This window comes from Rhamphochromis longiceps, linkage group LG13 (assembly GCF_057381845.1).
Source record: "Rhamphochromis longiceps isolate RC_006_pf linkage group LG13, R_longiceps_female_GT1.1, whole genome shotgun sequence".
NCBI classification, from domain to species: Eukaryota; Metazoa; Chordata; class Actinopteri; order Cichliformes; family Cichlidae; genus Rhamphochromis; species Rhamphochromis longiceps.
In genome coordinates, this window is record NC_140569.1 from 9,855,668 (window position 1) to 9,868,633 (window position 12,966).

Consider the following 12,966-nt stretch of genomic DNA (forward strand, 5'->3'; position numbering starts at 1 on the left):
TTATGAATGCAGGAGGTGTCATCAGATTTTGTTCCACTATGTAATATCATCTGAAGAGCTCAATTTCTCTGCATGATAATGATCCCAAGCACACTGCCAATGTGCTAAAAGCATACCTGGACAGAAAAACACACAATAGAATATTATCATTCATGGACTGTCCTCCTCAGAGCCCAGACCTCAGCATTATTAAAGCAGTGTGCAACAAATGCATCCAAAGAAGCTTTAGAATGTCCTCCACAAAGACTGGAGAACTATTCCTGGAGACCATGTAAAGAAATTAAAAGAAAGCTTACCTATGAGAGTTTAGACTGTAGTGAAGAATTATGGCATAGCATTTCAAGCTCATTGTGGTTGCAGAAACTTTGTTTTTGCCTTATATACTGCACTTCCATTTATGTTTCGATGTTTCATAAAAAACTGCTGCACAGATTTCCCATTTTCCTAGCAAAATACAAAGAAATGATGGGTACTGTAATTTTGTATACAAATCCTTACATCTGGACTGTGCCAGTGCACTTTACCAGATTTATGAAACTTGGATGAGCAAACTTGTACTTGCACCTTTTAAAAAGGGTGCAAAAAGAAGAAGGTAAAGTATTATACCATTTATTTTTCATCTTGTTAATGTCCTGCAGTGGAAAAAGGGAAAACCAAAAAATCCAGCAATAGGCTTAAATCTTATAATACTGAATAATGTGTATAAATGTAGGCAGATGTAAAAGTGCCAGAGAGATCACAGAGTGCCCCCTCCCTGTTTTCAGTCATTGTTCCAGCGTGCATACAGCACTTGTTTAAAATTTGGGAATCAATCATTTGCCTTTGCCAAGTTATAAACACAAACAATTGGGGCCAGATAGCCTATGGCATAATGAGTGCAATGACAATTTTGGTTTAACAAAACTTTTTGTAATTACATTGCAAATTTTGTTTCTGTAACTTTTAATAATTGGTGTCCTTACATTGAGCACAAAGAAAGCCTCATGGGTAGCCACTGGAAATGCTCCTCTTGACATACAGAGGTCGTTCAAGAGCTGTAATAGGCTTTAAAGCATTGGTCCCTCCCAGGGGCGGACCGACTGTTGGAGTAGATAGTGTACTGTTACGCACAGTTTGCCTTATTGACGCGACATAGAGAAAGGGAGAGGAAGCAAACAAAGGGTTGAGTTTGTTTACAGGTTTGCAGACTGATTAAAACACTTCATTCTTTTTTGTTGTGTTTTCATGTTACTTTTTTAAGCTCTACTTGGATTATGTACTCAGAGGCACGATCCTGAAATGCATTCAAGGTGAGTTTTAAGGACGGGCTCCAAAAAATATGTGTGTTACTTAAAAAAAATACACAAATCTTTACAAACGTGCTCTTTAGATGTTTCAGTCGCTGTGTCAGGTGTCACGTTGCAAACAGCCGACACCTGCCTAGTATATTGGTAGATTTGTGGAAAAATCTAGAAATCAGTAGATCTAAATTTGAATTATTCATATTATTGTGAAATGTCACTGCAATCACCATGAAGACATTTTTGTTTAAAAGGTGTTTTAAACAAAGGTGCTCTTCCCACGCATGTCTACTAAGTGGTTACTAAAGCAATTAACAAAGTAGTGCAGTGGGTGTTTGAAACGACCGTCCCGTGTTTGATGGGACTTTCTTCTTTTACATTAATCTGGATTTGGGTGTGAATTTTGCAGCGACCCTCTGACTCCGCCGGTATATTTGGCAACGCGGCGCGCTGGCTCGAGTTCAGCTTATTAATCTGCTAACTCTGTAGACGGGTGAACGTCTGGTTTCACCCGACATCGGTTGTGTTGACTGTAAAGGAGATGCTGTCAATGCCGGTGTCCCCAGGGATGCAGAGAGGGGGAAAACATGCGTTTTATTTGCTCGATAGAGTGACGACAGCTTCTTTCAAGAAATAAGCACACGCTCAGTGGGTTGAGGATTTAAGCGACAATTCTCCATTTAAACTCCTCAGAAGAGCTGATTTTTTTTGTTTGTTTTTTTGTTTCATCTTTCCCTTGTTAAGGGAGGTTAAAGAGTTCGTCCGCGTTTCTACTTAACGGCTACTGTCAGGCGATGACGCCCGCGTGGGAGATTTTTATCCACTCCGGCTAGTTGGCTTGAACTTTTCTCCCATTAATTCTTGTGATAATGGGCAATTACGGACACTAATGGATATGTTTGGGCATGCTACTATGAGACTCCCAGGACTGGAGATGGCGCACGACACCACTTGGTTTTGCAGATAACCATGCGAGGGATAGCGAGTAAAGCCGTACGCGCACACGGCCGCTCAGCTATTTTGCTGTTTGTGTTTTAATAGTTAAGTGAAACCTAATATGTTAACCGAGAGGTCACTTTCTTCTATCCGATGATAATGTCAGCCGTCACCCACGAAGACACGGAAACCTCTTTGTGTTCATAAAGTTTCGGTGCAGACGTGTCGCCGAGCGAATTTTCTTACATCTTCTGCCCTGTTGCACCTACATAAAACACACCGAGTTAGTGTTCTCGTACCGGCTTTGCGGATTTTTCTTCCTTCCCACTGTGTTGTTTCCCTCTTGGCGTAGTAGCCGCACGAACGTGTCACTGTTATTTCTCTAGTGCGCAAACTGTCTCCGGAGGCGCTCGGATCGGTACTGAAACCCACAAGGAAAGTAAAAATTTTCATATGGTTGAAGTACGGCCATCGCGCCCGGTTCACACAGTTGTCGCTCCTCCTCTGCTCCTCTAAAAGCAACGCTATGATGAATATTTACATTAGAGATGTGCGAAATAAAAGCGCGAATACCGGCGAATAAAAAAAATGTCTGCCTAGAATTTCATTTTGGCAGACGCCTTGCACTACAGGTCATTACAGCGGGGGATTCGTGGGCCGAGGAAGCTGCAGTTTATTCTGGACAAACAGGAAGTGCCGCAACAAAACATCATTTTCATGATTTTGTTTTGTAAGACTGTCACATTGAGAGTCTGAAGCTCAGTAATCCAAACGGAAAATGGCACATGTGTAAATCGTTATCTCAGCGCAAATCACCTTAAATAAACTGACTTTGCAGAAACCAGTAGACTACTTGAGTGAACTTGATTTCACAAATCCCTTTATTAACTGCTAATAAGCACCGATGTGAGAAATTCAAGATTGTTATATTTTACTTATTTGAAAATGCTGATATGCAGGCTGATTGCGGTCTGTTGCGGCGCATTTATTTCTGGCTGTTTCTCTGTGACGCAGCTGAAGTCACTCTGGGGCTTCCTCATGCTTTTCCTATCAGGCAAACAGAGATGTGCCGCAATCAGCTAATTTATTTTCAAACAATGGAGGCGCACCGGGCAGCCAGTTGGACAGGAAACCTGGGCCACAGAGCAGGAACACGCTCAGCGCACAGCCAAACACTCGCTCCTGAACTCCCTGTGCTTATCTGAGTTTCAGCTACACAGAGAAGTAAGTTACAATACAGTACCGTTTCATAAAAGTCACTTATTGTTAGCACGTTACATCTGCTATGATTTGGCAAAAAAAGGAGAGAAAAAAAGTTGGCGCGTGTGTAAAATTAAGTTAAGTGACAGAAGTCCCGCAGTTCTGATGGGATATTTGGAAACAGAGTCACGTCCTGCCAGCGGATCGCTGGAATACGTGCGCCTGAAACTCCAGACGAAACAACAGCGAGAGGCTGTTGGCTGTTTGAGCACAGGGATGACCAGCCAAACTGACGGTGCCGCTCTGTTCATTCAACAGACCACCAAATTCGTCCGATGGCTCGACCGCAGTAACAGCATCGGAGGCCAGCGGAGGAGATCTACCACCTGTCGGTGCCACAGGAGCGCAAACGTCCCGTTTAAACCGCGGCTCTACCGGAGGAGGAGAACCGGATTCGCCTTCCTGGTGCAGAACCCCGAAGAGCTTTGACGTTTTTCAGAGCCGGACGATATTCCGCTTCCCTCGCCGTTCCTCCAGTGGATATTTTTCCTCTGACTGCGACTCATTGCCAAGCTCCCCGCTCTCCCCGAAGCCAGTGATGTCTGACAAAGCGATACAGACCCCGAGCCTCACCGGACAGGTGCTAATACACGCCCTGCAGCGCATGGGTGAGGTGCACGGTGAAGGACCGGGCACGCAACACGGTGAGCACAGACTCTTCATGTATAACTCCCGCATTAATGTGAGTGCACACACGTGGAAGATGTTCAGGTGTCTTTTTGTAAAGTCGTTTCCCAAGTGATGGAGTGACAAACCGAGATGCAGGAACTCCATTTGGTAATGTAAGGTGGCTGTACTTCACATTACGGTAAAGGTGTTTCTCGCCTTGCGCCTTTCGTCATGATGTTGCTGTTGTTGTAGATGGTAAAAGAGGACATGCACACAGTACAATTTTCATGCTCACAATAAAGAATGCAAATTAAAGTGTAGGAATTTGTCTAAATGCCTAAACGCACTGCTAATACTGTTATAGGTGTGGGTGAAAGTTTGACCTGACTCAGTCAATAAAGACTACCCTGGACGTAAGACGGCTGTGTGGGTATGCAGCTTAATAGGAAACTAGATAGGAGTCTACAACTAGTTCCCTCACGTTTCCTCTATCAAAGATATGGGGCTTTGGGCGGTCGGTGGTGTTGAGTGTTACCAATGATAGTGAAAAGATGAACAAAAACATACTTAGGATGTTTTTATATCTAGTTTCATACTTAAGATGTGTTTGTTTTCACCCCTTTCTCACTCTAGAGCTTAGTCATGAAAGAGAGCCGTTTTTCCACTACCTTGATGTGCTATGCTTGCTATTCTCACATGAGTAAGGCTGTTGCTTTTTTGTTTTTGAGATTCTGGTTTATTGACTAATACTCTGCATGTGCTACTCTGTTTGCCCTTGAAGAGAAATCCAACAAATCCAGGTGGAAACATGCTTATATAAAACACACTAATGACTCCTCCATGCTGCTAAATCCACTTCTGCTGCTTCTCTGTTTTCATTCCACTGTAGTAGTACTTTGTTTTTCTGGCGAGTAATGCCTGCTGCCTTCAAGTGTGTAAAACCTTTCTAAAACCTGCAGGATACATTTGAATAACATTCTCAGGTTTAATTTAAAAGGAAACTGTTGACTTGTTTATACAAAGGGTGAGTGATAGTTATAACATTGTGGACAAAGGTGGATCCAATAGGTTGGATGTGTGATTTTGTTTTGCAAAAAACAAAACAAAAAAACCCATAAAAAAAAAGCAGAAACGGTGACAACTTGTATTCACATTAGTTTTCAAAGTCTTAATCCCACCCTTACTCTGTAAGGGTTTGTCATTTTCATCTTCACATTGGTGGTTTGAGGGAGACAAACACATAATGGTGTAATGCGTGATGACCATTCTGTACCATGTTTCTGTTAGGAGTTGTTAATCCTGCTGATGTTGGTTTGTTTCAGACGTTGTCCTGACTCATGGCTAGACTAACAGGGCCATGCCCAGGAATGTGTGCATGTGTGTACTATTCCACACACAATGTAGGAACCTGTCAGTGAACCTAAAGAAACACATTTCTACTGACATCATCGTTACTGCCACGCGTAATGGATGTCAGATTTATATACACTTTTATTAGTCAAACTTAAAATGATGTGAAAGAGTCATAATGTATCAGTATTTCATAATGATAATTGAGTCTGTACTCTTAAAGACTCTTGACTCCTCAAAGTAAGCATTATTTAGCGTTCGCTAAGTATCACTTAGCAAACTTGCAGGTGAAATGCAGATGTGAAACACACAAACATTGAGCAATGGCTGAGCATGATATTTGGTAATGGAATCTTTCTGGTTTCAGTTTGTAGTCCAAGTAGTATTGGTTGGTCACATTTAAGTGGGCTGTGTTTGCATGCTTTAACAGTATTAAAGATGGCTGAAGTTTCCTGCTTTGAAAAGTGACAACACAGAAGTACCTTAAAGCTGCATTCTGTTTAATGGCCAGTAGGGGTGCAACTGAAGGTTGGCAATAAACTTGTAGTTGTAAAGTATAAAAGCCTATGTGGGAAAATAGGCCTCAGCTCTTTTGCTCTTCAACCTCAGAAGAGACTTACCCAATGGGGTAATTGCTGGTTTAGGACACATTTATAAAAAATAAAGTTAGTTTTTGTAAACTGTCATTACTGGAGTAAAAAAGAAAAGTGTTCATCCTGGATAATCTTATTGATTATAAATAATAAGTCAATCATAAGTGTGGATGACAGTGAGCATGTGGTGTCCCCGGGTTTCACAGTCAGATCCACCTCTCACCCATTATATTGCAGAAGTTGACAAAGAACATGCTCAGTTCTAGGATTCATAAACTAAGGTTAAGGTCAGGTTGTGTTTTAGATAGTCTAGGGTTGCATTCTGCTAAAAAAAAAAAAATGTGTATAAGCTGAACTACATGTTGATTCTCCAAACTGCACCAATTTCGTGTCATACTTTAGCCTCCATCAGCATTGATGCAGACTCAGGTTATACCATTCCACAGTGTGAAATACTGTTGCTCCTCAGATGCTGCTGTTGTTGCAGAAAAGGTGTCCATTTGGTGTTGGACTCTTGTTGGTTAGGTTTAGGCATCAAAAGTACTTGGTTACACTGAGTTAAAGATGAAGAACTTTGTCCCTTCTCAACATTAATTTAGTATGCTGAAACATAAGGCTTACCGAGTGTGTTTAAATGTGACACTAAAAGTATTGGACCACACCTCTTAATCTTTGAATCCAGGTGTTTTCTGTCTCATTGGTACAGGTGCACAAAAGCATGCACCTAACCAAACCATGTAGCCTGCTTTTACAAACATTTGTGAAAGAATGAATCGTTTTAAAGAGCTTACGTTGATGCCACCTCTACAAGTCAGTTTGAAATGTCTTCCCTCCTAGATATTGCATGATCAGCTGTAAGTGGTATTATTGCAAAGTGAAAGCGTGCAGGAACCACAGCAATTCAGCCACATAAAGTTACATAGCAGGGTCACCAAAGGCAGTGGTGCATAGTGTGTAAAAGTCACCAACTCTTTGCTGACTCAATAACTGCAGAGCTTCACGGCATGGGTTTCCATGGCCGAGCAGCTCCAGCAGGTGTACTGAGTAGGTGGCCTGGTACTTTTGTTCATATAGCATATCTGATGAGTGTGGATTGAGGCCCTTATTGCTAGTACCTTTATCCATATGTCCTCTGCAAACATACCGGTAACAGCAGTATTTGAGGCCTTCAGGATGCTAGCAGGTTGTTACTAAGAATTTATGTATTTCCCTTTTTATGGAATTAATATATCGATTGAGGTGTAAAGTAACTAAATACATGTCAGTTAGCTGTTAATTAGAATGTTCAGTTGATACTAAAGTAGAAGTAGAAGCTGTTTAACTTATCCAAAGAGCTTAAAATGAAATTCAAATTGCCATAATAAAAGATGAAAGCAGATAAAGTTTTAAATATTATAAAACAGGAAGTGCAAGTTATGAGCTTAGATTATATCATCATATAAACACATTTTCAAATGTGGACATTAAAATGTTGTGCCAATATTATTTTTTAATCTCTATACCACAAACTCATTACAAATTATTCGTGCCACCGTTGTATTTAGATGCTCATTAAACGTTAAATATTTAGTGTATACTCCCACAGCAATTTTATGACCAACGGTTTTGAGCATACATTGAGGGATTCCCCAAAATGTTTTTATCGGTTATCACAGCCTGGATCCTATTTTTATTGTTTTCTGTTTATTTCAATCCCAAACAGAAATGAAAGAACTGCCACCTCCAGCATCACTGGTCTAAAATAGTGCTCCAGTTGTCTTGTTTACATCAGCACAGCTTAGAAACAGAAGGCTCATACTTTTAGCTGTGATGCTGTTGGCTAAAGTTGCCCATCCTGTTGCTTGGTAACAAACAAAATTTTGCCAGGAGGTTAAAACTTGGCAAAAAAAAAAAAAAAACAGATAAAAGTACTAACAGAGTAAATGCCTTCACAGTGTTGCTGCAGTGGAAGGCAAATAAATCTTCTATGGAATAATGCTGTTCTGTCATCTTAATGAGAATAAACCTATTTGTTTTGCTCAGACTGGTAAAATTGTGCGGTTACGTTACATTACAGTCTAACCCTCTCTGTTTACATCTCAGCTTTAATCCTTCAATTTGTTTTTCTAAACACAATGGGGTTTTATTTTTTTGTAAATATCAAAGTAATCTCCTAAGGCTGAAATAAAACTTCTGAAAACCTGAGCATATTCTCTGCTTTGTATGTGTCGCTATTCTTTTTCATAATAGCAGCGAGTAGCTTTGCTGATTGCCTTGTGTCTCTTTTATTCTCTTTCACTGAAGCCAGACAGACAAGATAGCAGTCAAAACAGAACAGTCCATGTGTGTGGTTACGTGTTGTTTATTAAGTAAGCCACTCAAAAAAGGACTCAGTATGTGTGTTTAGTAGCCAAAATAGGCTTCAGGTCTTTTGTAAGATGCAGACAGTAACTTGCATCTCAATCAGTCCACTGCATTTGCAAGATAGGACCAATAAACACAAACTGACTTGTGCAATAAGTTACACATTGTCCCCCCAATCACACACAAAAGTCTCACTTATCAAGATTGCTAACTTGTTTGTGTGTTAGATATGGTGCAGGGGCTTAAGGAAGATCTGTTTATCTTGTTGTTGCTGCTCGACATCGCAGTACTTCCTCCTGCAGCAGCAGGAAGATCACACTCGCAGTGCAGTCAGGTTTCTTCAGTTTTAGAGCAAAACAGATGCCTCTTGTGAGTTTTTGTCCTTAACACAGTCTAATTATAATACAACCTCAGGGCTGGATGGAACAAAGATAGATTTTGCCTGAGGCTTTGATCTTACAAATAAACTTTAGCTGAAATTCAAGTTACTGAGCTGCACAAAGCCGACTTACTGTCTGTTAGAGGAATTCACTATTTATTCAGGTTACTCTGGTACTCTTTTGACCTAAGATGCGACTGTTTGCTGGCATTTGTTTTTTGCTTTTTAACTGAATGCCCTTCGGCATGAGCAAACTGTGGATTATGAGCCAAAATCGGTTGTCAGCAGATTGCATTACAGCAGCCAGGTTGATGTCTTAGAACTGCTCCTATACAAAATCAGTATCATCATGTATATATACTATGTATAACTGTCGTTTTGGTTATTGTGGTCATTGTCAAAGGAACATCCTGATAAAGTAAGTCCTCGTGCATGATACAGTATTTAACCCGCTAAGTACATGCAGTGTTACTTAAAAGCATCTTGGACGTCAGTACAGAAATCTTTGAAAGGAGGAAACAAGTAACATATGCAAAACTTCATAGGAGTTCTTGTTTTGTGTTTTAAAATTCATTATTTGATGTCTTGAGCATCCTGGCATCGCCTACCTGCACCGTTCGTAGCTTCCAAACCCGAATAAATCAGTGAGATTCAGTGATTACTCAGCATTTATTACACTTTGAGGCATTGTAGCGTAGCTCCTTGCCCATATCGCCATTAAAATCCCTCTTGCTGATGCTGCAGTCAGCAGCTTGATGGATTGATTGCTGTACTGGTCTCGTCAATATCAGAGGATGTGAGAAATATTAAGTCTGGGTTTCATAATGGCGTGCATGAGTCATAAGCGGAGATCGGTAAGAGGTCAGAGCCTTTCATAATCGTATTGTAGTTCAGACTGAAAATCTAACAGATTAACCACGAAAACACACATTCACGCGCACTGACACATGAACGCACTCGCACTTTTCCTCATCCTGGTCAGCTGGCAACTGTAACACCATGAAGCACTCAAAGTGCACTAAATGTGTCTGATAACCTTCTCTACTGTTAATAATTAACAAATATGTTTGTCATTTACCTATTCTGTCTCACCTCGTTGAATAAGTACCCTGATTTACATCTCCTCTGGGGTTTTTATTATGTCACTGTGAGCATGCATCGATTATAACATCAAATAAACTGAACTGGGTCAAAACCAAAGGAGTCTCACTTTATGAATCACACTCTGATTGTTTTTCTTCTTTGTCTGTCGTATAGTTTCTTCAAAATTTTACCATTAAAAGGAGTTTATTGGTGTGTTTTTTTGATAAAAGCAGTCATGGATTGGCGGGAAAGCCGAACATGCACATCACATATGATTTTCTCCAAAACAACAACAACAACAACAACAAAAAAAACGATGAAGGTTTGAGTTACAGTGCTTTTCTGTTACATCTGTTCATGTTTTTTTTTTAAAGATTCAATATCAACAAGTGAATCAAGTTCAAAGGAACTTAGCTTGGCTGCAGTGAATTTGGTGTAACCACAGTCTGAGCCATGTGCCCGGTGATGCCCAAAAGGACTTTATTTTCTTTCTGGGCAACCTATTGTTAACATAAGTTACGATCAGAGAGCCGCCATTTTGAAACACCTCGTATGTAAAGCTATGTAAATACATGCGCTCGGTTTCTGTGTTCCTTTGTGGTTTCTCTTAATCTTACAAGTCATATTTCAAATATCTTTGTGCTGAAGTTTCACAGTGTTTTCAAGTCTGAACCCCTAACCACAAATAAAGCTCCAAATACTTTTTGGTTATGCTTCACTTATATGAAGCATAAATAAACACATATTTTGTCTCGGTGGTTAAGTTTTGAGCATTTAACCTCTTCAGAAATGTAATGAAAGATCATGTGAGTTAATGCTGTTGCACCCTGGAACTGACACGCAGGATGTATAACAGTTGTTTACCTGATCATCATATGCAAAGATGGCATGTTTTCTTTTTACTTTGTGTTGCAGATCCGTCACCCAGCCCCTCTAGGACGTGGCAGCAAAACGCAGCAGGGGACATGCAGGCAGAGACATTCGGACAACAGCTCAGACGAATAGGAGACGAGTATAATCATCTCCTATTGCAAAGGGTTAGTGATCACTGACACTATTTCTGTGTGTGCGTGAGAGAGAGAAAGAAGTCATATGTGTGTTAAAACCAGCCTGCAGCAGGATACATTTTTACATCTCTTGACCAGAAGGCTGAACACCCTGCAGCTGTGGTAGTGAAGCTGATCAGCTGACAGACAAGACTGCCATTAACTAAAGGATATAAACGACTTTTGCCAAATCATCTCATCTCAGCAACTCAAAAATATATAGGCTGTTGGAAAATTGCCTTTTTCATTCAGTGTTTCTCTGTGAATCCAGATTTGCGGCTGGATGCTGCTGAAATGAACCACATGTTCAGCAGGGCAGGAAACAAGAAAGGAAAAAAAAAACAGGACAAAATGTGTGTGTGTGTGTGATCAGAGTCTCTTAGCAGCTGGTCATTTCCACTCTGCTTTGGTTGATAAAAATAAAAAGACCTGTGATCAAAGTATTACACGAACAGACAGCCTGAATCTGCAGAAAATCCAGATGCCACAGTTACCACTGTAGTTAAAAAACATACCAAAAAACAGGAAAACAGCCTAATGATAGAAAAACCTCAACAGTGCAGGAGCAGGTGATGGATAGGTTAAGCGTAGAGAGAGGAAAGCAATGTTTACAGAAGTTGAAAAGAAACAAAAATAAACCTTGTGATACAAATTGACCTTTTAATGTGGGGAGAGTGAAAGAAGTTCATTATGCAGCACACGAAAACACATATGTTACATAGATGTATTTGTAAATGCCGAAGGTGAAATTCATCAGAGCTTTTTCAGTTTATTAATATATATCGCATTTGAGATGTTAAATATTTTCTGCATGCTATGCTGCTCTAGCCTCTCAGTTACAGTATTCTTGAAACTTCCTACTATATACCCTTTAGGCCAAATCACACACAAAAAATACAGGTTTAAGAAAATTCCTATCACCTTGCTTGCTTCGGTACTTGTTCCATGAGATTGCAGTTGCAGTATTCTGACTATTGCTCTGCTAAAGAGACGTTCATATTATTCTTGGGAGTATAAATCCTGTGAATGGTGCAGTTGTGAAGTTGTAATCAGACTTAATTTCCTCTTGGCTTCTTTTCCTTGGCAATATTTCGGCATATTGCATCACTCCGGCTTTATTTACTCCTCTATCAAAGAGCTGACTGGAGCTTTGGGAAGACAGAGAGGAAGCGAGAAGAAAACATGATCTAGTTTAAATTCACTTTAATCTCATCACAGAAATGGGTTAAAAAATAGAAGTCAAGAAAAATGCATGACAGGCCTATTATATCTCAGTAAGGAGCTTAAAACACTCCCTCAGTGTCAAAAGCTTAACAGTTACAAAGCTGCAAGTCTCCATTCGAGTCTTTTGATGCATGAGAAATCTGCTTCACTCACTGAGTGTTTTTTTTGTCTGTGTAACTAATGAGCTGCAAACAGGAATAGAGTGAACCTTTTCTGCAACTTTGCTTCTGCATTTTTTCCTAACCAACTCATATATCTGATCTCTAGTGACCCTGTGCTTACGTATTAGAGATTCAGCCGTGTAAACTGCTAATGCATTAGTAATATAAACAAGCACAAATGTAGAAATCAATGATTAAAAAATTATTTTTCAACATTTGTTAATATTTCTCAGCATTCTAATGTTTAGGTTTCCTCCCCCACACACTAAACAAACCTAAATTAGCCAGTGCTGTAATCACTGACCATACAGTTACTCAGCTACGGGAATCATGATTTTGGAATGTTTTCAGTAAAAAAGCAGTAAAAAAGCTGGTGTTTCTCACGTCCTCTGTGAGCAATTTCCATTATTCAGTGCTGAAGATGGTGAGGAAAGCAGAGTACAGGCTCTGACTCAGCACCTTGTCACACAAGTTTGGAACGTGTGTGTATTTTAGTGCCTCCGTTATCTTGATTGCAGAACCAACCAGAAAGTGAGCGCATGTGTGTTAGGTAACTTAACAAACTTACAAAGAAATAGGCTGGGGATGTTATCCACTGTCCTGACATTGTGATCGTTCACCCTAATCTACTCGGCTAACTGGCAGTTGCACTGAAGCACTGAAGCTTACGTAGCTTGCACAGGAAGGTCAAACGTTAAACGT

General features: G+C 40.2%; 1 protein-coding gene across 1 annotated transcript in view; it reads left to right on the plus strand.

Annotated features, from left to right (window-relative positions):
* Positions 1-1,131: 1,131 nt before the first annotated feature.
* Positions 1,132-12,966, plus strand: part of LOC146655366 (uncharacterized) — a 30,569-nt gene continuing 18,734 nt past the window's right edge. The window contains exons 1-3 of the mRNA XM_085427484.1: positions 1,132-1,289; positions 3,735-4,120; positions 10,749-10,870. Of these exons, the coding sequence (XP_085283610.1) occupies positions 1,279-1,289; positions 3,735-4,120; positions 10,749-10,870 (519 nt within the window). The 5' untranslated portion in view covers positions 1,132-1,278. The remainder of the gene's footprint in view (positions 1,290-3,734; positions 4,121-10,748; positions 10,871-12,966) is intronic.